At 40.3% G+C, this 27,135-nt stretch overlaps 1 protein-coding gene across 1 annotated transcript; it reads right to left on the minus strand.

Moving 5' to 3' along the window:
- Positions 1-1,170: 1,170 nt before the first annotated feature.
- Positions 1,171-27,024, minus strand: MLH3 (mutL homolog 3). Its single transcript, XM_052647388.1, has 12 exons — positions 26,985-27,024; positions 26,795-26,881; positions 18,277-18,362; positions 17,436-17,540; positions 15,959-16,031; positions 11,802-11,873; positions 10,319-10,430; positions 9,172-9,331; positions 5,070-5,093; positions 4,889-4,967; positions 2,590-2,741; positions 1,171-1,570 (listed from the first exon to the last, which is right to left on the minus strand). The coding sequence occupies exons 1-12, from the start codon at positions 27,022-27,024 to the stop codon at positions 1,373-1,375; spliced, it is 1,188 nt and encodes a 395-aa protein (XP_052503348.1). The 3' UTR covers positions 1,171-1,372.
- Between the last annotated feature and the right edge of the window lie 111 nt (positions 27,025-27,135).

Consider the following 27,135-nt stretch of genomic DNA (forward strand, 5'->3'; position numbering starts at 1 on the left):
CCAAGGATTGAACCCGTGTCCCCTGCACTGGCAGGCAGATTCTTAAGCACTGGACCACCAGAGAAGTCTGAAACTTCGTTATTGATTTCAGTTTTGAGATTGTACAGACAATTCAGAATATTCATGAACTGGGTCAAGGTGACAAACGTGGGCTGAAAGAAATCATAGGATTCAGAATAAGTAAACCGTGCATTTTGCTGGCATTGGAGCCACACCATGAAAAGCAAATGTTTTGTGAATCTCGTAGCTCTTTTACTGTCGGGGAAGGGGAGCAAACTGCTGATGCAACCTGGCCGAGGCTTCTTCGCCAAGGGCTCCTTTCTTTTCTGTCCCTGCCTTCTTGGGGTCTTGTTTCCCTGCATCATCAGCCAGGGCAGCCTGGACTGCAGCTTCAGCCAGCAGGGAACAGTGCAGCCACACCAGGAAGGCAGAGTTCCTTGGCTGTGTCCATGTATTTGCTGGTTAAGGCTTCCTCTACCGTTTTCCCTTTTACCTACTGGGTGGCTAACCAGCTGGAGGCAACTGCAGAACCACAGCCAAGTCTTAAACCTGGCACTCATGATCTTCCCCTTTTCATCCACTTGAATCTGTGATTTTATTACATCACCACAGGCCACAGCCCTCACCAATACAGTTCCAACATTTTTAGATGTCAGGGGACCTGTTTCTAGAATTTTCATGTGATCAACAAGCATGTGACAGAGGGAGCTGACAGCTCCCTCGCAGGCAGAGGCAGGCTGCAGAGCTGAGGGCCTGTGTCTGCCTGAGGCGCAGCTCCAGCCACGGTGGGCTTGTGCCTGCCTGAAAGGTTTTAAGGAGGCAATAAAACAAACAAGAAACCAGGAGCAGGGCTTTACAGTTTCTCTATTCCATCCTTGTCCTTGCTTCTCTTTATCAATTGCTTTTATCCTTAAAATAATCTAACTACAGGCCTGGTGGAAGACTGCCAGGCACATTTTTAACAAGCTTGGAGAAACTCTTTTAAGGCCGAGATGCAGAATGTGAGGCAGCAGCAGCGGGCAGTGGAGGAGGCCAGAGGGGGAGGGAGTTCGGCATCAGGTGATCACATGAGTGCAAATTATGAGGCTCGAAGAAGTGGCAAAACAAAACCAAAACCCCCATCCCACTACCCCCAAATTCTGCAAACAAACCAACCAGACAATCAGACAATTAATCATTAAATTTTATCCCCTTTATAAATTACAAAATGTAGACATTAGAAGGCAACCTCCTGTGTCCATGGATGCCAATGAATGGCCTGTCTTTAGGCTTGAAATCCATCTGGCTCCTCAACTGGAGGGATCACCTGCTCAGGGAAGATGGAGATGCTGATCAGGGCCCCAGGCCCATTCAGTCAAGACCCGATTGGTGTCTATTGCTCATGCTCTCTGCTCAAAGGCCTACAGTCAGCATCCCTTTGGTTCCTTACAGACAGTAATTCTGCTCTCTCTTGCAGCTCACAAGGAGGCATGGATGCCTGCAGGCCTTGCCCTACATCACATCCTTCTCCTTTTCCAAAGAGATGCCAGGCCTGAGCCATTCTGCGAAGTTTAGCAAGATTGGGTTTAGTCTGTGGGAAGAAAAAGAATAACTCCAATCACCAGTATGGAAAGCCAAGGAGCTTACAAGTATTTCCTAATTATGGCTACGCACATTAGTTTGGATTTCTAGTTTCTGGATTCAGAAAAGATTTTAGATTTCCTTAGGATAAGCGGGACTGAAAACGAAGTCTGGAGGCACATGTCTTTGGGAATGGGGACACAACTTCTTTCATTCTTCCACTGTCATATGAAACAAAAAGTTCTGAATGGAGTAAAGTGGACTAGATGAATCAGGAAACATTAGTACCTGAAAACTTCATGCAAGAACAGACTTTACAGCCCTCAGCAGGAAAGGTAAGCAAAATAAAAGATTTTGGAAAGCGGACATTCCTATTATGCTCTCGTGTTCTGTTTCATTTAAGATTATAACAAGGATAGAAATGTTCTTTAATTTAAACCACTTGCTGCCTTTATTGAATTATCCACATCATTGTTTCTGGACTGCTGAGTAATCAGGGCCAAAGCATAATGTGAAAATCTCCTAAGCTTGGTTCCTTGCCTGATCCTCAAATCATTACTCTAGAGATCCCTGGAGATGGCTACCATTTCCAGCAAGTATTGGATTGGCCAAAAAGTTCATTCGGGGTTTTCTGTATGATGTTATGGGAAAAACCCAAATGAACTTTTTGGCCAATCCAATACTGTTAAGCAACTGGCTCTTCAGGCTACATTTGCCAGCAATGAATTTGCTGTGTTTTGGCCAACCTTCTGTGGTCCCAGAGAGAACTTCTCTGTCTCAGAAAACCTAGAGCTGGTAGGCAACGGATGCTTCAGTCTGTACATGTGTTAAGCTTAAAAAATATGAAGGCATCATATGTATAATCAGATAGTTCTGCCTAAACTCCATTTTGAATTTGAGCTAGAAGATGAAATGGTGAGACTTCCAAAAAAACTTCCAGTATTTTTCAAAATCTTGTGTCGGGGAAAGGATTAAGACAGATTACATTTGGATCACAGGAGCTAGTCTCCTGTTAAGTCATTTCTGTACCTGTTTTTCCTGCTCCAAGTGGTCGATGTTAGCTAATGGCAGCATGGAGGGCCTGCCATGAGCACACTGGAACGGCAGCTGGCACCAGGATAGCGCTTCAATAAGGCGACAGCTCTCCTCGAAGCTCAGGCCATCATTAAACTTAATGGCCCCTAAACAAAAGACAGAAGCCAGGGTATGGTGTGTACGGTGTAAAACCCATGCTGGCTCTGGGTTAGAGGCAAATATCTGGGGAGAGACACATGGTTCCTAGGCTTCTTTCATGTGACTTTAATTCTGCTTGAAATTGGCCTTTACGTCCATGGATGAAACTAAGGCTTCAGGACTGACTTGTCTCTCAGCTTTCCTTATGGAGTCAATTGTCTTTCTAATCCCTGCAACAGGCATTCCTTAACTTGTTAGGACTTTGCCTTCAGAGTTTTCTCAGAGAGGCAAGAGCAATATTTTTGCCTACTTCTTAAGTGTGTGAAATCAAGGTCATCTTCCATCCAGAGCCAGTCTGTCACCAAGATAGCTGTTTCCCTACAATGTTCATTTTATTTGCTGATTTTTTTGTTTCTGTCATAATCTTCTTACTCTAAACTCTAATACTGTCAGAAACTGCCTTTATGCCTACAGTAATTTACTCAGTCAACAAATATTAAGTATCTACTCTGTGCTGGAGCTATGCCAGGCAATGAATGAGATGGATGATCACCACCGCCACAAAGCTTACTCTCTAACAGGTGAGACAAACATTAAACAGTTATACAATAATTAAAATTACTAAGTACTATAAAATATAGAAAATCAAAGAATATATAACAGGAAGACCAAACCCGGTCTTTTGTGGCGAAATGATATTTAATCTGAGACCTTGGGTTAAGAAAAAGACGGCTAACTGAAGAATGAGCAGAAGGGCATTTCAGACAGAGGAAAAAGGCCAGTGCAGAATTTAGCACACAAGACCAAGACCAAGGAAGCCAGCTGGAGTGTGAAGGGCAAGGTGGAGAGAAACGTGAGAAGTGCTGAAGACCCCTGCAGGCTGCAGCAGAGAGGAAGACGGGCATCCTTAGAGCAGTGGGGATTACTGTCATGCCTTTTTAAGAAGAATGACACTCTCAGAGCTATGTTTCAAGGAGACTCCTCTGGGTGTTGTGGGAAGAATGGCTTGAAGGGAAACCAGGATAGATATGGGAAGACTGAGTCAGAGGACTCCACAGGGGAAGAATCCTTGAGTCCTGGGAGGGGAGGCGGCAGTGGAAGCAGATCGCATTAGACACACTGAAGATACACTTTGCAGGTAGAGATGATCAAATTGGGGATGGAGTAGATATGAGGAGTAAAGATAGGATAAAGCGGGGAAGGGATCTATGGTGTTTGCAGGAGACAAACTAATGAGGGACTGAGGTTATAAGGCCAGAAAAGATAGGAAGTGAAGAGAGGGGAAGGTTGATGGGGTGCTGGGGGGAGATCAAATGGAGGGAGACGGTGTCTGGAGTGGAGACCCCACTGAGGTCAAATGAGAGTTGCAGGGGATTCATGATCCCTAAAGTAAGTTCCTCCAACACCATTTTCTCTATTTTATTATATTACCCTACTCAAGAACCCTCAATGATTCTTGCCTTCTGTATAAGGTCTAATGGTTTTGTTGTGACCTTCTAGGATTCTATGCTTTCTCACCAGCCTAATTTCCTGGTATTCTTTGCTGCTCCTCATATAACCGATTTGTTTCTGCCTTTGGATGATCTCTGCACAGGCTATTTTCTCCCCTGTAATAAACCTTCCCTTCCTCTGAATCCATGTCCTTCAGCTCATTCAAAACTTGACTCAAAATGCATCTCCTCTAGGAGCCAGTTACTCCTCTACTCATATAAGTCAGCCTGCATTATGGTCCACTATATATGTTGGTATTTTGCTCTGTGGGCTTCCCTGGTGGCTCAGTAGTAAAGAATCTGCCTGTCAATGCAGGAGATGTAGGTTTAACCCCTCAGTCAGGAAGATCCCCTGGAGAAGGAAATGGAAACCCACTCTGGTATTCTTGCCTGGGAAATCCCATGGACAGAGGAGCCTGGCGGGCTATAGTCCACAGGGTCACAAAGAGTTGGACATGATTTAGTGACTAATCAACAACAACAACAAATTTTGCTTTTTAAAAATAATTTTCTAGGGTTCATTTTAAATGTATTGTTTCTTGATCTAAGTTGTACCTTTCAAGAGGCAGAAGATAATCGTGCCTTCTACTTCTTTCATAACTGTTGAACCCTGCCAGTGCTGAGCATGCAAAGGCACTCAACAGCTGGCGTGCTGAGAGTCTTACCGTGGCAGGCTTGGGATGCCAACACCTTCTGGATGGTCAGTGGTAAAGTCCCTTGGATGCCTCCTGTGGTCTGGAGTAGCTAATGCATAAACACATCTATTAATGGGAAAGCCAGTGTAACAGTGGAGCCTTCTGTGTGCGGTGCCTCTGTGTAGAACCCCAAAATAAGAGTAAAGCTTACCTCCACTTGTTCTCGAATAAACTCCTACAAAGAGAAAAGGATAACAGACATGAATCTGTTGCTATGTTATAACTGCCCTTTGATAGTTTACAAAATATCCCAATTTCCTTCTTTAAAAATATGTCTCTTGAAGAAAAGAGCTCCGGCAATACAGCACTTAGATACAAATAATGTATTTGTTGTAAGGCACTTTGAACATGAAATACCAAGACAACTGAAAGAACTCTTACTGAGTAGAGAACATATTTAGCCACTGAAGCTTTCTCCAGAGATAGCTCATCAACTCATGAGGATATGTAACTGGCAGCCTAATGACTTGACTCAATATCAGGGAGCTTTCTCACTATGAGGTTGTCTGTTTGCATTTATTACCTTGGCTAGAACACGTTTAATATGGCACATAAACAGAATACACAACAGTCACCCACACAACTGCGCACTCAGTGTAACACGTGCTTCGATATCAGAAACACAAGTAGTTAGTTCTCACAGGCATTTTTTTTGTGTGCAATAAGTCCCTACAGGTCAAAAAGCTTACTCTTTGAGGCATTTTGCTGGGAAATTTCTTCTCCTTTGCATATCTCTGCCCCTAGGGTAGCCTTTGCAGTAAGAATATCCCTGCAGATGTTTATGTTTATGGAAGGACTAAAGAAATTTAAAGCAGACACTATTTCATGTTACTAATTTGTTTAACCTCTGAAGGTTAAAAACTGTTTTGCGATATGGCACATTTAATAATTTCTTTATAAGAAAACATAGGATTTCTTTACTCCTAGAAATGTATAAATTAGCTTCCTGGGAATCCTCTGGTGGTCCAGTGGTTAGGACTCAGTGCTTTCACTGCTGGGGCCTGGGTTCAATCCCTGGTTGGGGAAATAGGACCCCACAAGCCAAGTGGTACAGCGAAAAAAAAAATTAGCTTCCCAAGATTATAACATGATAGATTCTTTTTAAACCAGACTCAGAAAATTCTCTTGCATCTCTCATTTAGACACTAGGACACCATACTTATAAATGAGCAGTTACCAAGAACTAGGAGGGTAGATATTATGTATTTTTTAAAAGCCATGCATTTTCCCAAACAAACCTAAATGGATGTCTCATTATACCTGACCCACTAACAAAATTTAGTGTGGTTACAGATCAAATCCTAACTTCTTTGCTATTCTCTCTTTTGCTTATCTATCTGGGAGTTGTAAAATATTAGTCTGTAAGCCTGGGGAAGGGGAAATGGATCTTACTCTCTGTTTATTTCATATTTATTCATATTTATTTCATATTTCATATTCAATTAATGCTAGATAATTTGAATAATATTTAAAAGGCACATTCATTAAGCTGGAGGGTAGAACATTATAGAAAGATGTTTTAGTTTGATCTTTCAACTGCTAGGATCCAAGTAACTACCTCTTCTTCAAGATGCCAGAACTTTTCCAGCTTCTTTCAGAATCAACAAAATCTCTCCTGATCAGCCTGACTTAACATAATCAAGATTTGCTGAAACCATAAGCCCTGTTTCAGTTTGAGGTAAACTTCTTACCAGTCGTCTTTGAAGTCACTTTAGGGAAAGTTTTTATTATAATTTTCTCGTTAAATACTTAAGGATTGAATTACAATAAAAGATTCGAGCAGATCCTATCTCTTGGATTTAAGACAGTTTGGAAGAGAAGCCTTGGAGAAAATAAGCTGTGGAGGGAGAAAGGGGCCCCTGCCGAAAGCCGGGCAGAGGTGGTCTGATCAAAGGGCGATTCTGGGAAGGCTCAAGTCAAGGTGATCCCACAGCTGGCCCATCAGCTGGCCTCTCAAATGTCTTCTCACGCTTAGCTGACACACCTGCTCAAGTCTCTCCTGTCCAACAAGAAACAAAAATCTTTCCTCCACGGGCGTCCTGCCCCGTACTTCCGGACACCCCTCACCTTCTGCTGTTGCCCCATCTCTTCTGTGCGTAGCCAGAGTCCTCAGCAGAGCGGCCTCCATAGCTCCCCCTCCGCTCACTCCTGCCCACCCTTAAGAACGGGTTCCTCAAGGCAGGCAGTGTCCCCCGAAGCCAAATCCAACCCTCAGGCCTTACTCTCTGGCCACCGTTGACCATTCCCTTCTTGCTGAAAACTTCTCTTGGCAGTGGGTGGCAATATTACTTTTCCCTGGTTTTCCTCCTCCTTCTCTCACCAAATATTTTCAGTCATCCTTTACGGGCTCTTCTTTTTAGCACTAGCATTCCAGACTGCTGCCAAAACGTATACACCCTGAATGCTGGTGTTCCACAGGCCCCGCACTTTGCTCTCTTTTTCTACTTCATATTCTCCTGGAACAATCTCGTGTCCTTTAGATGCTTTTCCAGCTTTTGATAGTATCAAAATATAAACAGTTGAGCATCACAGGAGTTGAACAATGCAGGAGTTAGGAGCACCAGCTCCCTTCACGGGAAAAAATCCTTGTATCACCTTACAGTCAGCCCTCCATAGACGCACCTCCACATCTGGGAACTCAACCAACCGCAGATCCTGCAGTAGGGTAGGGTGTATTTTTCTAAAAGAATTTGTGTATCTGTGGACCTGCACAGTTCAAACCCATGCTGTTCAAGGGCCATATCACTCTAACCTGTAAACTCCCAAACAGATCCTGCAGCCCGAATTATTTCCCAAGTGCTGGATCTGGCCTGTCTATCCACTGCACATCTTCATCTGAAGGCTCATGGTCTAACTTCTCAGCCAAGGGTACTCTCCTCCTCCATTTCCTCTTTCTGTCAAAAGCACCATTCCTCCAGTCAACCAAGTGAGAACCCTCAGAATCATTACCTATCTTTTCTCCTCTTTCTCTTTTACATTCTCTTAATCACCAGGTCCTCTCGATGCTGCCTTCCAGATTATGTTCCATATATGTCTCTCTTTCCCATTCCCATTGCTACTGGCTGAAGTCCAAGCTTCATCCTGTCTTACGGGCACCAGGGCACTAACCCCTCAGCTGCTCTCCACCTCAAATCTCTCCTATATCCACCTATCCCACAGTTCATCCACCAAATCTATCTTCTACCTTTTGTTTTCAGATGTTACTACAGTAATTCGGGTATCTGGAAAAAATGATAGACTGAGTTGATGTGGATTTGCTTGTGTTCCAAACTGAAAGAGCTAAAGAAGCAATTAAGAAATCACAATGAAAGAAAAAGAAAAAAAAAAGAAAGTAACACTTGAAAAAAAATAAAAATAAAAATAAATAAGCAGGGTGACAGTATAAAAAAAAAAAAAGAAATCACAATGAATAAAAAAAGGACACCATGAAAAAAGGACAGGTGGGAGAAGGGGGCTGGAAGATAAAAGGTGGTGATTTTATGTACAGCTTAGGAAGAGAACAGAAGAACAAATTACTGTTAAACTGAGTTACGTATGCAAGTTAAAATTCCCCTTCTAAACCAGGAGAGGGGAAAACGAGAAATAAAGGAAACTTTAATAGAAAACAAGAAAGAAAAGACAACAAATACAAAATAAATCATGATTGTTTTAAAAAAAATTAAGTATTTAAAGTGCAATGCTAAAGTATACTTTACTCTTCTTCACTGGCTACCTACAGGATAAAATGCAAACTATTTAGCTGAATATGCTAAATTCCTTGATAAGTTGGCCTTGACCACCTATCTAGGCTCATCTAGGCCCACCACTATCCTGTGCATATCTTAATACAAACCATGTGTATTGGTAGCTCCTTAAACACAGGATCTGCTTCAAGTCTCTGATATCTGTCTAGAATGACCTCCACTCTTCTATACTTGGCAGGCTCCCACTGTTCTACAAGACTTTTCCTAAAACAAATAAAAAAAGGCTTTTCTTTTGACAGTTTCCTTGACCTCCACTCTCCTGGGCACAGTAAATATTCTGTATTGCCATAACACTTTTGAACATGCCTCTGCTGGCCAAATTTCACTGCAGTATAATTTAAATACCCTTCCTCACCTTGAGCTAATTCATCTTTGAATCTCTGGAACCTGGCAGACAGCAGGTATTTCATAAATGCTTGTTGAATAAAAGATGAATATAGAGAATTTCTAAACAAAGGAGGAGGTTATTAGCAAGCAGCAGTTTTCTCAGCATCTGCAGCTGTGTCTTACCTCCACAATGCCCTTGGTCACAGGAGATCTTCCTCTTCGAAGTTCATTGGCTTCTCTTTCTACAAAACAGAGTGGTACTTTTCCTATGAGGACCAGTGAATCACTGGTGTCTGGAAATACAATTCCAAGGCCCAGATCTTCCAGATTTTTGTGGCAACACCTAAAGAGAACCTCAAGTGTAAAACAGCCGCTTCATTCACATTTCAGTACTGGCTCCAAATACTTGATAGTTTCTCAAAAGCTGCCATGAGCTTTAAAACTTGCACTGCTTTCCTCACATGTGTGGTTGTTTGGGATTTTATTATCAAATTTCCTTTTTGAATTATAGTAACCTTTATTTTTTCCCCTCTTTTCCACTGAATCAATTTGCTTCTGTGTCTTATTCCTGAATTTTTATTCTCTGCTGAGGGATTGCTAACTACTCCTTGCTGGCACTTAAAGAAGTTTGGCACAAATAAAAGGGCTGAGAATGTTTTGAATCAGCACTAAAGCAGGGAGGTAATTAACAGCCCCAGGAACTGAGAAGTTCTGATTAACGGGATGTAAACAAATGGATCTGCCTCTAATATAAATTATGCCCCAGAGAAAAAAATTTATTGGCAGTCTCATATTCCCCATATTAAATAAATTTAGAGACAATCCTCTCTTTTTCATTTCCAATAATCTATGCCGCCCCAAAGTAGGAAAACACCCTACCTTATGACTCATTATATGATTTGCCCCTTCCTTGGGGCCTGGGGTTTCACTTTCTTCCCAGTACGATTGTGGTGATGAAAACTAAGAATCTAGAATGCACCAAGGCAAAGCAGAATAGAAGCAATTACTGCAGTAACTTCACTTTGAGAAACAGCACAACATAAATACTGGCTGTTCCAAGGAATGGTAAGAGTACTCTAAGCCAACTTCTGGAAAGAATTATCAGGGAAACTGTATCCTTTACTCAACAGCTGTGATATAGTGGAAAGAACAGCATTTGGAGTCAGACAACCTGCCTCTGAGTGCCTGCTCCATCACTTAATATTTGCTATGACCTTGAACAAGTCATGTAAACCTCATCTGAGAAAAGGAACAATAGTCACGTCTATACCTCACAGGATTATTGTGAGGGTGCACCTTAGCTACATCACATCCTCATGGTGGTACTAACCGTAAGAGTCTCCTTTGTTCCTCTGTCACTGTTATCTCTAGTGGAGGACTTACGATGGAAGACAGTAATTTTTTTCGACCAAAGCCTTGTGGCTGTTGTTTCTCATAGGAATCTATTGGGAGAAAGATGAATAGGTTAAGAGCAAGAAGTTGAAGTCTTCCAGATTCAGATAAAAATGAAGATACAGTCATGGGATTATTATAGTGCTTAGCAGCATGTTCAGTGATCGGTTTTAGGCTCTGAATTTCCATTATTAAAGTCAAACTAGTAAATATCTAGTTTGTCTACTCATTTTAGCAGTATTTTCTTAAATAAGAAATATAAGACTTAAATCTTACATTCAGATGAACAATGCAAGTGATCCGGTAGGCAGTCAACAAATGTGGTTTCAATAACAGAGGTTGACTAATATTGGGGAAGATCCCCTGGAGGAGGGCATGGCAACCCACTCTAGTATTCTTGCCTGGAGAATCTCATGGTTAAAGGAGCCTGGCAAGCTACAGTCCATAGGGTTGAAAAGAGTTGGACACGACTGAGCGACTAAGCGCAGCACAGCACACACAACCCAAGGCTCAAGGCGCCTCCCTTCCTCCAGAAGGACTGCCCAGACCCTGCTGAGAATTACTACTATTCTCAAATGGTCCAGGGCCTATAGCAAGTGAGTTTTTCTAACACTGCTTTTACTGTATCTTTCCCAGCTCTTACGTCTTCATTTTCTAAGGAAAAGTGAAAAGTGACATCATTGCCATTCTAGTCCATGAAATACCTCCCGAGTCTTCACCCATTTGGTTTTTTTATTACTTGACCACAGGAGTAACAATTTCCTGGGTATTTTACATCATCCTGGGGACACAAAGCCTCATGATGAGAAAAATGGGTAGCAAAAATTAAAAAGCACATATTGACTTTGGAAGAATACGTAACAAATTAGTGATGCAGGTTGCCTCTGGGGAGAGAAACTAGGTGCGATGAAGGACAAGGGTAGAAAAGAAACCTTATTTTATTCCCTTTGTGTACCTTTCAGACTGGAACCTGTTCAATTATACTACCTATTCAAAAACAAATTAAATTTTAAAATAGAAACAAAATATATTGGGCCTTCTGAGCTGCTGCTGGTCTCTGCGTAATGAACTGTGAAGATAAACCACAATCACATTGGCATGTGGAGGGGCATATCTTTGTGTTGAATGCCGTAATAAAGTAGCCTAATTTTTAGGGCTGATGGTTAAGTATATGGCAAATATGCCTTTGACCATGTAAGTAAGATCCACAGGTTTGATTTAGTAAAGTGAACTACTACATTCTCAATTGTAAAAGCCACTCCAACAGGCTTCAGCTTCATTTTTTTATAGCTTTTTTTTTCTTTTTTTTTTAAACGTACAATTCGTCTTTTTCACCACAGTCACCATTAGGCAAACTCTTTCAGGTCCATTAATTCTGCTGGGGAGTCTCGAATCTTTCCTGGGCCTCAGCAGATCCTTACCAATGATCAGCTGCTCCAGTCGGACGCGCTCGTGGGCAGCGTGCTGGTCCACCAAGACTAGCAGGTTTCCACCTAGAAGACCAGCAAGCACCACTGGGTTTCAAATTCTCAGGTCAGGATTAAAATAATCATGTTGTGTTGAGGGAGGAAAGGTTAATCCAAACTATTTAACAACGTGAGCATAAGAGAAGCATACAAACTATGTAGTAACAACTGCTGCTTTTATTTCCTAACAAGTATTATGGGAAAAACTAAAACAAATGTATCTCTGATGAGAAACTCTTTGGTTCTTTAGTATTTCATTTCTAAAATATGTGTGAATTTAATGTTTAAACACTGACTTTGCTCTTTTAATTCAAATTTGATACAATGAAGGATCATTAAACTACATATTTTTTAATCAGCTGACCTTGATTTGCAAGCTACTCCAGAACCTATGAAGAGTGTAATTCTACTACACTTTAGATCAGAGGTCAGCAATTTCTCTTCTGTGAAAGGCTAGACAGTAAATATTTTAGGCTTTTGGGACACGTGGTTTCTGACACAACTATTCAAATATTCATTCTGAACCAACGTGGCCATAGACGATCTGTGAATGTTGTAGCTGTGATGCAATAAATGTTATAGACACTGAAATATTAACCTCATAGAATTTTTTAAAATTTATTTATTTTAATTGGAGGATAATTACTTTACAATATTGTGATGGCCTCTGCCATACATCAACATGAATCGGCCATAGCATTTCATATAATTTTAATGTGTTAAAAAATATAACTCTTCCTGTGCTTTTTTTCAACTAGTTAAAAATGTAGTACCCCTGAAACTAATGTTAACACCATAAATTAACTACATGTAAATTAAAAAAAAAACAAAAAACCATTCTTATCACCCTGGATGTTACAGAAACCACGGTCTGGATCTGGCCCCCAGGTCACAGTGTGCCTTGCTTTAGACTCAGGCTTCACAAACTTTGAAGAGTAGACAAGTCACCTGGGGATCTTACTAAGAGACAGATTCTGATTCAGTAGGTTAGGAATGGGACATGAGATTGGGCAAATCTAGCAAACTCCCATGTGATGTCATTTACTGACCTTGATTTTTAAGTAGCTAGGCTTTACACTCTCAAGTGCAACAGAGGAAACAGATTGTCCTGACCCCAAAGCCAAACCTACAGGGAAATCCTTTTCTCACTGACAGGAGGACTGATCTCGATGACATTAGTACATCATTTTACCTTGTAATTTTATTACTTTTAGCCAAAGGGCTGACACTTATTGTTCCTGATTATACTGAAATAAGAGTTCTCCTCTTGAATTTGATCAAACGAGATGATGTCTGTTTTCCTGTTTCTACTAATAAGATAAAAAAAACTGTTTCTATGACACCATGAAATTCATGGCATAAGAGCTTCAGACTTAAAAAAAAAAAGATTATGTAATTTTTCTGACAGCATTTTCCACCACATAACAGGCCCCCAAATGCTGAATTTTAAGCTCCTTTGAGGATAGGAGGAATTGCCGCTGGTTGTGATGAATACTGAACATCCTGTATTGGGCAAAACAATGGAATAAATAATAAATTATGAGGGAGTAACCTCAAACTCAAAACTACAACCAGTGTAAATTACCAAAAGTCAAGAACTCTAAGAAATCAATCCTGCACCTTACTCTGGAGGGAAGACTTCCAGTCTACCAAATGTTCATGACATTTTCCACTCCTTGAATGAAGCAGAATATACGAAAAGTAATTTACTCGTGTCAGAGCTATGGTTTTGATATTTAAACAGAATAGAAGCTTCATAAGGACAGGATTTTTGTGTTATATTCCCAGCATGTACAACAGCACCAAGCACATCACAGGTACTCAATAAATATTTACAGAATAAATGAGTGAACCCTTATTCTTTAGAGTATCATAATTATAGGCAAAAACATGCAATAAAAATGCCATTATATGGCATTAATTTCACTATAATTTAAAACAATTCTATGTCCATTACAAAGATTAGTGAAAATATTAAAATAAAATTAAGACAATTATAGGAATAGGTTGCTTTTGGTATTCATGAGCAATAAAAACTCATTTTGACTTAAAAAATTTTTTTAAATCTAATACATACTCCTTGATGGAAGTCAATCAACATAGTAACAACCTGCAATTGCAAGAGACATTTAAATATCTGGAGATTTGGTGGCTATACCCATCTCAGGTGCCACTGTAAAGATTTTGGTATTAAACAACAAAGAATTTCAGGTAATCAAATATTTAGAAAAAAAAATCTATTTACTTTCTAGAAATAGACTACTAGATTTTGACATTTACTAATTCTACATTTATGATAATTATAATTTTTGGTTACTTTACCCCTATGATCTATGATGATATTTATCAAATAAATTTATACTGTAACAAAAGAGAACATTTTGAAAAGCAAAGAGAATGAACCACTTTCAAACTTCAGAAGCTCTCTCCTGCAGGCCTACCTATCAGATGCTAACTCCTGCAGGGGTGCTCAGGACTCTCAGGCACTCAGGCCTTTTCCAGAACCTGACAGGATCTAGCATTCCTTGTAAATAGCTCAAAGCGCTCCCAGTTTAAAAAAAAAAAAAAAAAAGCTTTCACCCTCCCTAGTCTCTCTTCCATGTCACAGATTTTGGAGTCTCTGCTAGAGGTGTACTATCCAACCACATTCCTGATACATTCTTGAACATTCCAAAGGTATTTCAGACCAAACTCACGATTTTCACCCTCCTTGCCTGCTTCTTCTTCAGCCTGGTCCTGTAGCGTCATCCAGCTACAGAGGTCAGAAAACCAGGAGTCTTCTTTGATATCCCTTCCCTATGTCCAATCCATCACCGAGTCTACTGACTCATCTCCTAAATATCTTTCTCTCCAGGCTACCTCCTCATCATTTCTTAGATACTGCAACGTCCTCCTAACACTCTCTCTGCAGCTACCAGGTCTCCGCCTCCACACCTGCTCCACACTCCACACTATAGCCAGAGCAATGTTTTCAAAATGCAAATGTGGGGACTTCCCTGGTGGCCCAGTGGTTAAGAATCCACCTGCCAATACAGGGGACAGGGGTTCGATCCCTGGTCGGGGAATAAGATCCCACATGCCATGGGGCAACTAACCCTGCGAGTCCCAACAAGAAAAGTCTGTTCACGGCAATGAAAACCCAGCACAGCTGGGGAAAAAAAAGCGAATGTGATGTGACACACGCCACTGTGGAAACAAACAATAAAAAATAAAGCAAAAAGCCTTCAACTGTTTCCTATTGGAACTGGGATGGAGACAACACCTGTAAATGGCCTTTAAGATCTGGCTGTGACCTACGTATCTAGCCCCTCTCCTTGCTCTCACACAAGGAAGGGCTTGCCCTGCCTCCTCTCACTGAAGGAGAGGGAAGCACGAATTGCATGTTATTCCCTCTGCCCAGAATACTTCTCCCCCACTTCTTTCCCTAGTTAACTTATACTTCAGATCTCTCTTTACCAACAGAACCTTCTCTGACCTCCTCACTAAATCAAATCTCCTAATACAGGTTCTCACAGCATCTTGTTTCTCTCCTCCATAACACTAGAGTTAAAATGTTAATGTGTGTGTAACTATCTGTTCCTCTTGCATGTAGATTGTGTCCCACCATTGTACCTCTAGCAGAGTCCCTCACATGCAGTAGGTACTCAATCAATATCTGTTGAATGAGTTAATGTTTTTATTTACAAATTATTGTTTTATTAAAGCAGGTCACCAAGAGATTATATGTTAACTCTTCATAAACCTAACAGAGTTCATCATATAAACTTTCGATTATTATAAAGCAATTGTATTAAAACATTATTAAAAATTTAGAGAATATAAAATATTTTAAAGAGTAAAAGATGAAATTTCCCCTTTGCCCATTTCTATTCTCACTCCCAAGGTAACCATTCTTAATAATTTAACATGTATATATATATATACACACGTCTATGTGTATGTACATAAAACTACATGTACTTTAAAACTATTGTTTCATGATATATTTTCATAATTTAGATTGGTTTTCCCTAATCTGGCCAAATCACTGAAACTGTATCATGTATAAAAAATAACCCTAAAAGGAGACTGTCAGAAGACCAGCTGGTCACTAAGACTAACCCCATTCTTACCTGCCTCACCATTCTCTTCAGTCTTAGTGCTCATTAAACAGGCAATAAACTTGTTATCCACTTGCTGGAGAACCTGCCATACATTCAAGTAAGTGGAACAGTACTAAATATAAGTTAACAATGGCTTATCTACATAGAGAGAGACAAAATCGCACTTAATTTAAAGTTGTTTGCATTATAACATTCATATCTAAGACTAAGGAGAGGTGCGGATGAACCTGCAGGAGTTCAAGGTTCATCATTAGGAAGGATAAAGAATAGACATGTAGAGCAACTAGAAGACAAAAGGAAAGACTACAAGGGGACAGACTGAAGCAACTCATAGGGTTGTGTTAATAAAACTTCAGAGTAGACTTGAAATGTTCCCAACAGAAGGACTCTTAATAACAGGTAATGTGACCAGAGAATTATTAATATGACCAGAGACTGCTAACAAATAGAGCTGAAAAAAATTTGCAAAATGTATGCAAAAAATGTATACAAAAAGTGGAAACCATTTTTGTAGGAGCTGGTACATTAAGGCAGTAAGTTAACAGCCACTAGTGGCTGCAGACCTTGGTAGCTCCCCTCTACCTAGATTGGTCTCAGCTTCTAATTCGTTTCCATACTGAAAATAAGAAGATGAGGACAGCCTGAGTGGTGTAGAGAGAGGGCAAACTAGAAGAAGGGTCCCTTGTGTTAACTTCTCAATCTGGGATCTCCTAAGCCATGTCATTTGTAGCCTCATACAATAGAGGGCCATTTAAAAAGGGGCATCATTGCACATTTAAGGACAATGTCTCTACATTACTTAAGTAAGTGTTAGTTGCTCAGTTATGTCCAACTTTGCAACCTATGGATTGTAGCCCACCAGGCTCCTCTGTCCATGGAATTCTCCAGGCATGAATATTGGAGTGGGTTGCTATTCCCTTCTCCAGAGAATCCTCCAAACCCAGGGATGAAACCCAGGTCTCCTGCATTGCAGGCAGATTGTTTACTGTCTGAGCCACCAGAAAGCCCAAATATATGTCAACCACATTACTTAGTTGACTTATAAATTATTGTCAGTATAGAAAATCAATATATAATCCTTGAAACTGTGTGCCTGAATCCATAATTCATCACTCCGAACTTGCTCACCCCACTAAGAATACTTTTTTTTTTGTAATTGATGGGATCACCGACTCAAGGGACATGAGTTTCGGCAAACTCTATGACACAGTAAAGGACAGGGAAGCCTGGCATGCTGTAGTCCATGGGGTTGCAGAGTCGAACATGACTTAGCAACTGAACAACAGCAATTATAATTAGTCCTTTGCTTTTTCTTCTGATGATAAAAGTTTCAGTAAGATTAAAAAGAACACATGTGCCTTGATCAGGGTGGTCTATAGCATTAAGTAAATCCAATTTCACATGAGTTAGCCTAGCTTAGGCTATATATATATATATATATATATATATATAATATATAAATGAGATTTCAAAGGCAACATTTTACCTGCATTGAATGAATCATTTCTTTGGTGAAACGATAAGGATACAAGATGTTGTGAATTTTAACTGCTAGGCTCTCAGCTTGGCCGCTGCTTACGTCAACAGCAACCTAGAAAAACCCAGAACAAATGTCATTTACGTTGTAATCTTTTATGTCTGCAGAACTGTTTTACCAAAGATCTCAAAGTGCTTTAATAACATTCATTTTCACAGAACCTATTAGAGGTGGGTTGAATTCAGGGAACTTATAAAAATTCAAAGGGCTCTATGAATTTTTACTCTTGAATAATAATTTTTGTTTATATACAAAATTACTGACAAAAACCCAATTCTTTCAGAATAACAATTTGCCTGTGCTTCATAAGCATGTCCTTAAAGACATCTTAACCGATGAATTAGTAACAAATGCTCATCCACTCTCCACCCTCATTGCAACACACAGAGCGCCTGTGTGATCACCCACTGAGGAGGATGCATGCTCAGAAGATTCAGGTCCAGAGCAGAAGAGTCACTGCTTTGTCTAATGACAACAGTTTTTATTACCATCACCCTAAATACTTGGCCAAAGCTGCAAGTCAGGGTTTCTGAGAGCGGTAAACACATTCACTATTCACACACTGATGACACAGGTCTAAAGTATCATCCAAAGTGACCAAGCTTCCAAACTGCTATGAATTCTGATTCTTCCTCTCTACATTAAATATTAATTTCCAAATACATTATTTGGAAACATGCTCACTTTCCCTTCATAATTACAAATCAATATAGTCATTCATGCCCACCCCCAATTTAAATGAAATTCAAATTTTAAAATAACATGCAAAGAATAAATGCTGCAGACCTACCTCTGGATAACGGGCAAATATTGGATTGTCCCATTCTGAGAACAAAGACTGAAGCGATTCAGGACCAAAGGCATCGTCCCCAATAGCTAGAGCAAAAGGGGACAAGTAAAGTTGGCATCAAGAGCCTCAGGGAAGAGGGTGCGTGGTGTCTCACGCTTGGTGCGGTGCGGCCTCAAGACCAAAGATCAGACACCGTGTTCCCATATTCTGCACATGTGAAGTGTTGGCTGTATCTCTAAATTGTTTTTATCTGTTATTTCTTACACTAGGGTTGACAACTGTTCTTCTGGCATTATAGCTTTTTCTATAAACTATTTTCAAGAGATATTTCAGAATATAAGTCCACAAGAAACTGGTTCAAATTAGTAGCCCCACTTTTTTATGTAAAAATATACCTTATCTATTTTCAGAGACAACGAAAAGTAAAATGATAAATGCAGGGGTTTTTTTTGAAGATAAGAATTTTGCTTATATAAAACTACTGCAATATGGAGTCAACGCCAATCTTTAAAAATAAGAAACATTTTTCTCAATCACAAGACACCACAGACTGTGCCTAATCAACCAGCACTGACCTCGTCTGGAAAAGTAATTTCTGATCTAAATGCATGCACTGAATTAACTTAGTTCTGCTGTGAAACAGGACCACAGGGAATTCCTGGTTCCAGGAAGGCACAGCTGGCACTGATCAAGCTCAACAACACAGCCCTGCTTTGTTTTCCTTGAGCTGGGTGGCACAGTATGTACTAGGTGTTCTGGCAATCTCTGCTAATGCCCCTACCTCTGTTATTCTGTCTCATCACAGTCCTCTCTTCCCAAGCTCTAGGAAGGAAAGGAAGAACAAGGTCGCTTCTAAAGGGATGACACCTGTACTGAGATCCTAAATATAAAAAAGAAAAAAACTAGACATTTGAACTCAAAATATACACTATTAAAATAATAGTTTCATAAAATCTCTTTCTGTACAAAATGAATTAAGACATAAGGCAGACTAGTAAACACTAGATTGAGTCAGCAGTTTTTTAAATGAAATTATTCTGCTAATTTAGGAATCTGCCCTAGTGCTTAGTTCTATTACCCATCTATACCAGACAGAATGAAGACCTAGAAAAGATCCCCAATGGACATACTCTTTTTCACAATACGTATGTGTCTATTATAACATTTACCTCATCCTAGTAATATGTTTGGATGGTTGTCCTCCCTAATAGTCTGTGGACCACTGAAAGCAAAGCCAGTCAATATGCAATGCAGCAGCTCCAAGCATGGTGTGGATCACAAATGAGTGAATAAATAAAGAGATGAATGAATGAAAAGTTTTCAGTTTAAATTCCAATGTCCAGTAAGATGTCACCCAAATTCTGCCCTCCTCTCTGAGAATGATCAGATTTGAGTTTTAGAGACAATGTCGAATTTGATAGTTTCAAACAGGAGTAAAACATGATGAAACTATTATTTCAAAAAGACAAATCTGTTGGACAAAAAAATGGAGAGAGATTAACTAAGAATAATAAAAGTGTGAGGTGAAATAAAGTTGTGTCATTGTCAATAGAAAGGACAGAGTTGAAGACATTTTAAAGAAAAATAACTACCAGGGCTGGAGACCTGACAACCACTCCTTAAAATTACCTTTGTAGAGCCTTTCTTCTGTGCAGTTAAATCTACCTCTTAACAGTTCATCTCATGTAACCTTTTACATGAGGCTCAACCATGTCCTAAATGTCCTGCTACACACCAGCCATTCACAGAATGGTAGACTGAGCAACTTCACTTTCGCTTTTCACTCTCATGCATTGGAGAAGGAAACGGCAACCCACTCCAGTGTTCTTGCCTGGAGAATCCCAGGGACGGGGGAGCCTGGTGGGCTGCCATCTATAGGGTCGCACAGAGTCGGACATGACTGAAGCGACTTAGCAGCAGCAGCAGCAGCAGCAGCCAACCCTCACCCCACCTCTGTATGGAGGGTGCTTAGAAGCCATTTTTCTTCGAATTAGCTCCTAGATCCCAAATACTTAGTTTTTCATTATGAATCTCTGACTTAACATGACTCTCAAAGGTTCACTACATGACATGCTAATCCAGAAATTAAGTAGGTTGAAGCATTTTAGACATGTAGATTTATTTAACAGGAACAGATGTTCATGTTCAGTATGGCCAGCCAAGATTCCCCCCTTTTGTTTTAGAAACAACCATCTCAGTTTAATAATATCCAGTTATTTTTTGTCACCATATCAGAAGCAACTGTATTTCAGAAAGATGAGGTGCCAGGGCCTTAGATTTACCTTTGATTAGCATTCAGTATAAATCAGGACACAAAACTACATACGCTGAAAAACACGAGTCTTTAAGAGCCACGTGATAGTCTCAGGAGCAGTATTAAGAAAAGGGTTTTTCTCTATTTAATACTTCGAAAGTTACTACAATGATTACTTTTTTTCACAAGGGAAAAAAACTGGAAACCACTGAAAAATAAAAGTCTTCTTTAACCTTAAATGAATCAGAGCCTCCTGCTAGAGATATTTATCCTAGGGAGAAATGATAAGTTAATTTGGAACTACCTTCATACAATTTACATTCTTTTGCAACATTCAAGACTTAATACAGATGAACATTTAATGTTTGCCCTTCTGATGCAAAACCAAGATTACTGCCAGATGGAAATCAGTTTTACCATCTCCCAACATCTGGCTCTCAACATGCTGCCAAAACAATGTCACTTTTAATGTTGACTGAGACCTGGGAACTCAGAGTCCTAGCCTAGGCTCTGATGTGGCCTTGTGGTCTGATCTAAAAGCCACATTATTGTTTTTCTGAATAACGGCCACTTATACAGACCAAGATTATTAGCATATACATTATAATAAAGTACATTTGAAAAGTATGATTATAAAAATACACACAACCTACATTCCAAAAAATTTATGGTCCTTTTTTTTTTTTTTTTAAAGTTTATAAATATACGACTGTACTGAGCCATAGATTTTACTGGGAAATCTAGGATGACTACAAGAATCATTCTAGTCCTTTACCTGGGAGAGGTGCAGAGAACAACTTCCAGAAAAATACCACACTGGCATTGCAGGTGCTTTTAAAGACAAACTTCTTAGAGTTGCGTGTTTGGGAGAGAGGGCAAAGTGGGAAGGGAAACACTGTGAAGTGAAAGTCACTCAGTCGTGTCCAACTCTTTGAGACCCCATGGACTGTGCATGGAATTCTCTGGCCAGAATATTGGAGCGGGTAACATTTCCCTTCTCCAGGAGATCTTCCCAACCCAGGGATCAAACCCAGGTCTCCTGCATTGCGGGCAGATTCTTTACCAGCTGAGCCACAAGGGAAGCCCAGGAATACCGAGTGGGTAGCCTATCCCTTCTCCAGAGGATCTTCCGAACCCAGGAATCGAACTGGGGTCTCCTGCATTGCAGGCAGATTCTTTACCAGCTGAGCTACGAGGGAAGTCCCCAGGGAAACACTGTAGCTCTTCTCAACTATCAATAGCACCATTTTCATTAAACACTGTCTCATCCTCTTGTACACACATACACCCATAGATAAATATACTTGCACTTCCATTCTATATCATTCTTTCATTGTAATTTTATGTTTAAATAATATTGAACCTAGAGTTTTCATATGTAATAAAACACATAATTAAACTTCAAAATGTTCTATCTGCTGATAAAATCTCTTTGAATAATATCTTACTCCTCAGCCATTATTTCCACCTTCAAAAGCATTCATGCCAGTGAATGCCATATACTTACCATTCTCCAGTAGCACATCCACAGCCATAGTTGTCAGGTCTTTAGTACAAGCAGCCCGAACATCCTCAGTAGGAGCAGTGAATGTGCTAAGTCCTGTTAGTTTGTTGATGTAAACCATTCTTCCCAGAGTTACATCAAAATGCTGCTGCCAATCCAAAGAACATATGTTGGACCCTTCATTTTCAGAACAAGTTCTTGCTATGGCTATGGATTCCTCACTCTGAAAACAAGTTCCATTTTGGTCAGCTGTGGAATCTTCCACGCGACTAATTAACATTCTACTCATAGAGAAAGGACTTCCAATCTGTTGTTTTGAAGCTATAAGAACATCTGAATCCTTACTGATAACTGTAGCATGGTCACAGGGCAGTACCAAAGGATTTCCTGGTATCTTCTCAGTGGTATTGTTGTTAGAATATGTTTCACTGTCTTTACTGAAGAGATTACTTTGTGTGACAGAGTCTGACATTGGGATGTTGTCACTTTCTGTTTTTTTATGCTCATTTTTAAATAACTTACAAGAATCTAGGGTTAACCCACTGGACAAGTCACCATCTTTCCTACTGGAATCTAATTGTGGCAATTCATCAAAATGACTTACATCCATCCTTTGAGTCTCTCTTTCGGAATCCTTCAATCTGGATAATTTAGAGGCTAGTGATTCAGGTGACTTCTCAACATCCAAAAATTTACTGTTAAAATGAGGTAACTCCTGTAGAATTACAGTGCTTTCTGTTAAGCAAAGCATCTGTTGTTCCAAACAATGATCTTCCTTGGAGAATGGAAACTTTTCTGAAGAAAACATGTGATTTACTGGTTGACAACTACTATTGGAATCATTACATTTCATAGTAGTGATTTCACAGATGTCAGAGTTGTCTAAGTGGTTTTTGTCTTTCCATGGAATGTCAGCTTCAACTTGAGGACTGAGATTGGTAGTGATTTCTAAGGTATTATTTTCCTCCACTTCAGTATTCAGAGGATTTTTAACCTTCCCATATTGCCTCTTAAACTTCTCTAAAGATCCTAGATGTGAACTTAAGCTTAGCTTCTTATGAGGTATGGGTTTGGCAGGACCAATCAACTTGTCTGTTTTCTTACTACCATCTGAAACATGTCTACCCCAAGAGAAAGAGGATGTGTCGAGTAATAAGCCATCTGTGTGTGATTTTTTACTACTTTCCTGAAAAATAGCAAAATTTTTATAAGCTGCTGTATGTTTGTTCTCTAGCTCATAACTTCGATCTGTGCTGCACAGACTTTTGTTGGGCAGTTGAGCAAATTCTTTACTTAAAGTGCTGGTTAAATCTTTGCTGTTTAGAATCTCAACTGAATGGTGTGTTCTATTTCTAAATGTTTCTTTGGCACTCACAGGACCAGGTGGAGCGTAACTTTTAAATAAATGTTCTGTTTCAGTTGATTTAGTTTGCTCACTCTGTACCACATGAGTTATGAAGCCAGTGGAACATAATTTAACTTGTCCATAACGAAAAACATTTATTCTTCCACAAGTACTAGGTTTTTTTCTTTTCTCTTCCTCTCTCTGAGCACTAGGTTCTCCTGATAATGCTGTCTCAAAAGACAGAGGCTGGCATTTCATTTCAGTAGCATCTTTATATCTCTCTGGTTGATTCTGAATTCTGTTATTTCCCAAGATGTTGGCAGCCATGCTATTAACAGTAGTACTTACTTTTTGTATTTCTAGATCTTTTCCACTCCCCTCAAAGTGATATAATGTCTGAAAAGGGCTTCCACACATTTCTGAACTGGTTCCACATGGATTTTCTGAAGAGTTACGTTCCAAGCAAGATTTTTTATGTTTCTTATTTTCTCCTGATTCTGATGCTCCAGCTGTCTCTTGTTCTAAGTTCCTTGACTGTGAGCAAGCACTGTCTTCATTTTGCAAAGATGACTCTGCCATTTTACAATGGGCTGGCCCATCGGATTTGTAAGTGTACAAAAATGAATCATTTGTCTTTTTTCTGATAGCTTCCGAATCCCTAGAATTTTGTGTGCTTATGTTTTCTACAGGAGCTTTTCTTTTCACAGCTTTTGACTGCAAATTGAACATCTCATAGGAATCCAAAATATTATTACATGCTTCTTGGAAACTGACCTGGCCACACTTCTCATCAGAGGACACTTGCTTCTGAAGACTGGCACTAAATAAACTAAAATCATTATCTTCACTAAATTCCTTAATGTCTTCACTTGATAATTCCACAAATAATTTTTCTTTCTTTAAAAACATTTTTACTCCTTCCTGAACGCAAACCAAAAGAGTATCCCAGTTCTGAAACTCAATCAGGGTTTTTGCTGGCTCCAGGCACACGTCATACTCACAGAACTGGCACTGCACATTGATTACATAGATCCCATGGAGTTCCGGGTTAGACCTAGGCCGAGGACTTGAATTCATTTGCCTACTGGCAGAACCACTCTTTGGTTTGCATATAATACTTTCTTTCCTTAATAAAAAGTCAATGAGTTTATGCAACTTTGTCCTTAAAACTAACCTCTTGTTCACAAACAAAAACTGCATATTCTTATTATAATGAGCTTCAGAGCTGATAAAGCCAGTAAGCTCAAACTCCTTATATTTAAAATTTATTTCTCTTAACTTTTGGGACTTACCCAGTCCATAAATTTGACAAAATCGGGAACATATGTCTTTGGTTTTAGGGAGTTGAAGAACCATGGAACCAGAAACATCATTTCTCAAAGAGAAAGAAATGGAAGGGTGCATGAGTGACAGAGCTTCTATCCTCTGCCTAACCTTCTCAAACTCCAGTCTAGGATCCATGCATTTCCTCCTAACAGGTAATTGATAAAACAGATTATATACAGTGACTGTTGTCCCGGTACTTGGTCGAGTTAAGGCAGCTTCACAAGCTTTCAGGGCTCTCCCATTCTGAAACAGTTTCACAAATGTTTTCATTGACTTGTTTTTCTTGGATGAAATTTCCACAGCACTGGCCATATCTGCTATACTGGCCAACGCCTCCCCCCGGAAACCATAAAACCTTGGGTTCTCCAAGTCTTGTACGGAGCTGCATTTACTGGTGAAATAACGATTTCCCACCTTGTCTACATCATCACTCCCCATCCCAAATCCATTGTCTATCACTTGAACTTGGAAGGTTTCCATGTTCACCCTGACAGCCACACATTTTGCTTCAGCATCAATACTGTTGAGGGCAAGCTCCTCAACACATTGGCCTAAGGAGCATACAGCCAAACCAGAACGCAATTTAGCTTGTACTTCAGCTGACAAGCATTTGATCATGGCAGGTAGAAAGCTGGTGAGAATGCCAGGCAGTGGTTCCCTTTTCTGACTGGAAATAATTGCCTATGGGAGGAAAACAAAACACACACACACACACAATTAAAGCTTCAGAGTTACACAGCATCAACCATTTCTCTCAAGCATTATAAAGAAATATTTGAGATAAATGAAATCTCTTATTAACAAAACAAAAATTATACTTCTGATCTCTAGGAAGATCAAACAGCTCAGATTTGGCACAGCAGATTTAATATCCAAAACAGCATTCATAATTTCATAATTTTTACTGCTCCTAAATCCCAAATGCCCTAAGTGAAATCATCATCACACTTGAAGTTGACCCCTAAAGTGTTCAAACTGCCAGTCACTTCACCAAAAACAGATGCCTAATTTCCGCTAAGAAACATTAGCTAGAAATCATTCATGAAAAAAATGTCCAAGCTAGTTTCATAACATTTATCCATTGCACTATAACCATGACTTTTAGAAAAAAATTACAATGAAGTGTTAAGACACTGTACTAATTAGGGTGAAGGAAGAGGAGGAAATGAAATCAAATTATATCAAAGAGCGATAATTATTATAATAATTACCATTGGTTAAATATAGTTATCTCAGGGGAAAGAGACTAATAATGGGGAAGGGTACGGCAGGAAAATTCCTTTCCCTTTTAAGCCTTTATCATTTGATTTTTAAATCTTGTACATGTATTACTAAGTTTTCAGAAGGCCCTTACCTATTACTACTTATGACTTATTATTTTGTAATAATACTCTTTTGGTCTTTACAGATGGCTCCAAACTACCTTAGCAATAATAATGATGGCAAGGGGATCTTTAAACGAGACTTTTTCTTGCAGCTAAAAATGACAGTTCAATGAAAGGTCCCCTCCTTTCATAGCTGAGAGTAGCATGGGCTGGACCGTCTCACGAGTGGTAAGGCTTGTTTATCAAACTTGGGGAAAATCAGAGCTGTAATTGCAGATCTGATGGTTTCTAAGATAATGTACTTTGCAGCCGGCAAAAAATGAGAGGTCAAGGTTTGGTATCTATTCCTACTGGTACCCAAAACTCAACGATTTCCGATTTCCTGATTACGGGGCTTTCGGGGATCCTGTGACAAGTGGGACGATTTGATCCGGGTTCAGAGCTGAGAAAGCTTGCAGGAAGAGCAGGGTCGTGTCCGCCAAGCACCCCACCCCACCCGCCGCGGCCGTAAGAGTCAAGCTCCACCCCCGCGCCCTCCCAGCTGGCAACCGGAAACCCCGGCCCGGCCCGCGCAGGTTCGGGCGCCCGGCCGAAGGTAGGCCGGAAGACGTCCTAGGCCCCTCGCGCGGCGGGTCCGTAAGGCTGGCCCGCAGCGGTCGCCAGGGCGCTTCGAGTGGTAGACGAGCTCCCAGAATCGTCCTCTGGTCTCGTGCTTTCACCCCAAGTTACCTGGAATCGTACCTCCCCAACCCCCTGATACCAACCGCCTCGGCCGCTGGGCACGCGCTCGTTGGCTGGTGAGGCTCGTACACGTGAGGCTTGTGCACGCGCGAGCCCGCGAGCATGCGCTTCTGAGGCGCCGCGCGGAGGACGCAGTCAGTCCGTGACACCCCGATGCGCATGCGCGCCAGCTGTCGCCGGCTTGGAAACCTGTGTCCCCAGGTCTCTTCTTACTGGTACCCCGAAGTTTCCAGTCTTTATCCCGTTTTATCATGGCTTGAAAAGCTGTTTCTAGCAATTTTTACTCGTTTTTCCCTTTTCTCATTTCTGTTGTGTGCGTACTACCATTTAATTCAACAGAGGCTTCCTAGGTGCTGCAGTAGTA

This window comes from Budorcas taxicolor, chromosome 10, assembly GCF_023091745.1.
Source record: "Budorcas taxicolor isolate Tak-1 chromosome 10, Takin1.1, whole genome shotgun sequence".
NCBI classification, from domain to species: domain Eukaryota; kingdom Metazoa; phylum Chordata; class Mammalia; order Artiodactyla; family Bovidae; genus Budorcas; species Budorcas taxicolor.

Bases quoted from the DNA above. Each gene is read 5' to 3' on its own strand.
- MLH3 (XM_052647388.1), bottom strand. From the start codon at position 27,024: ATGATAAAACGGGATAAAGACTGGAAACTTCGGGGTACCA. The intron at 18,363-26,794 runs GTTGGTATCAGG...CTTTTGCTCTAG, and splicing joins CGTGCCCAGCGGCCGAGGCG to CTATTGGGGACGATGCCTTT. The intron at 4,968-5,069 runs GTAAGCTTTACT...TTTATGCATTAG, and splicing joins TTATTCGAGAACAAGTGGAG to CTACTCCAGACCACAGGAGG.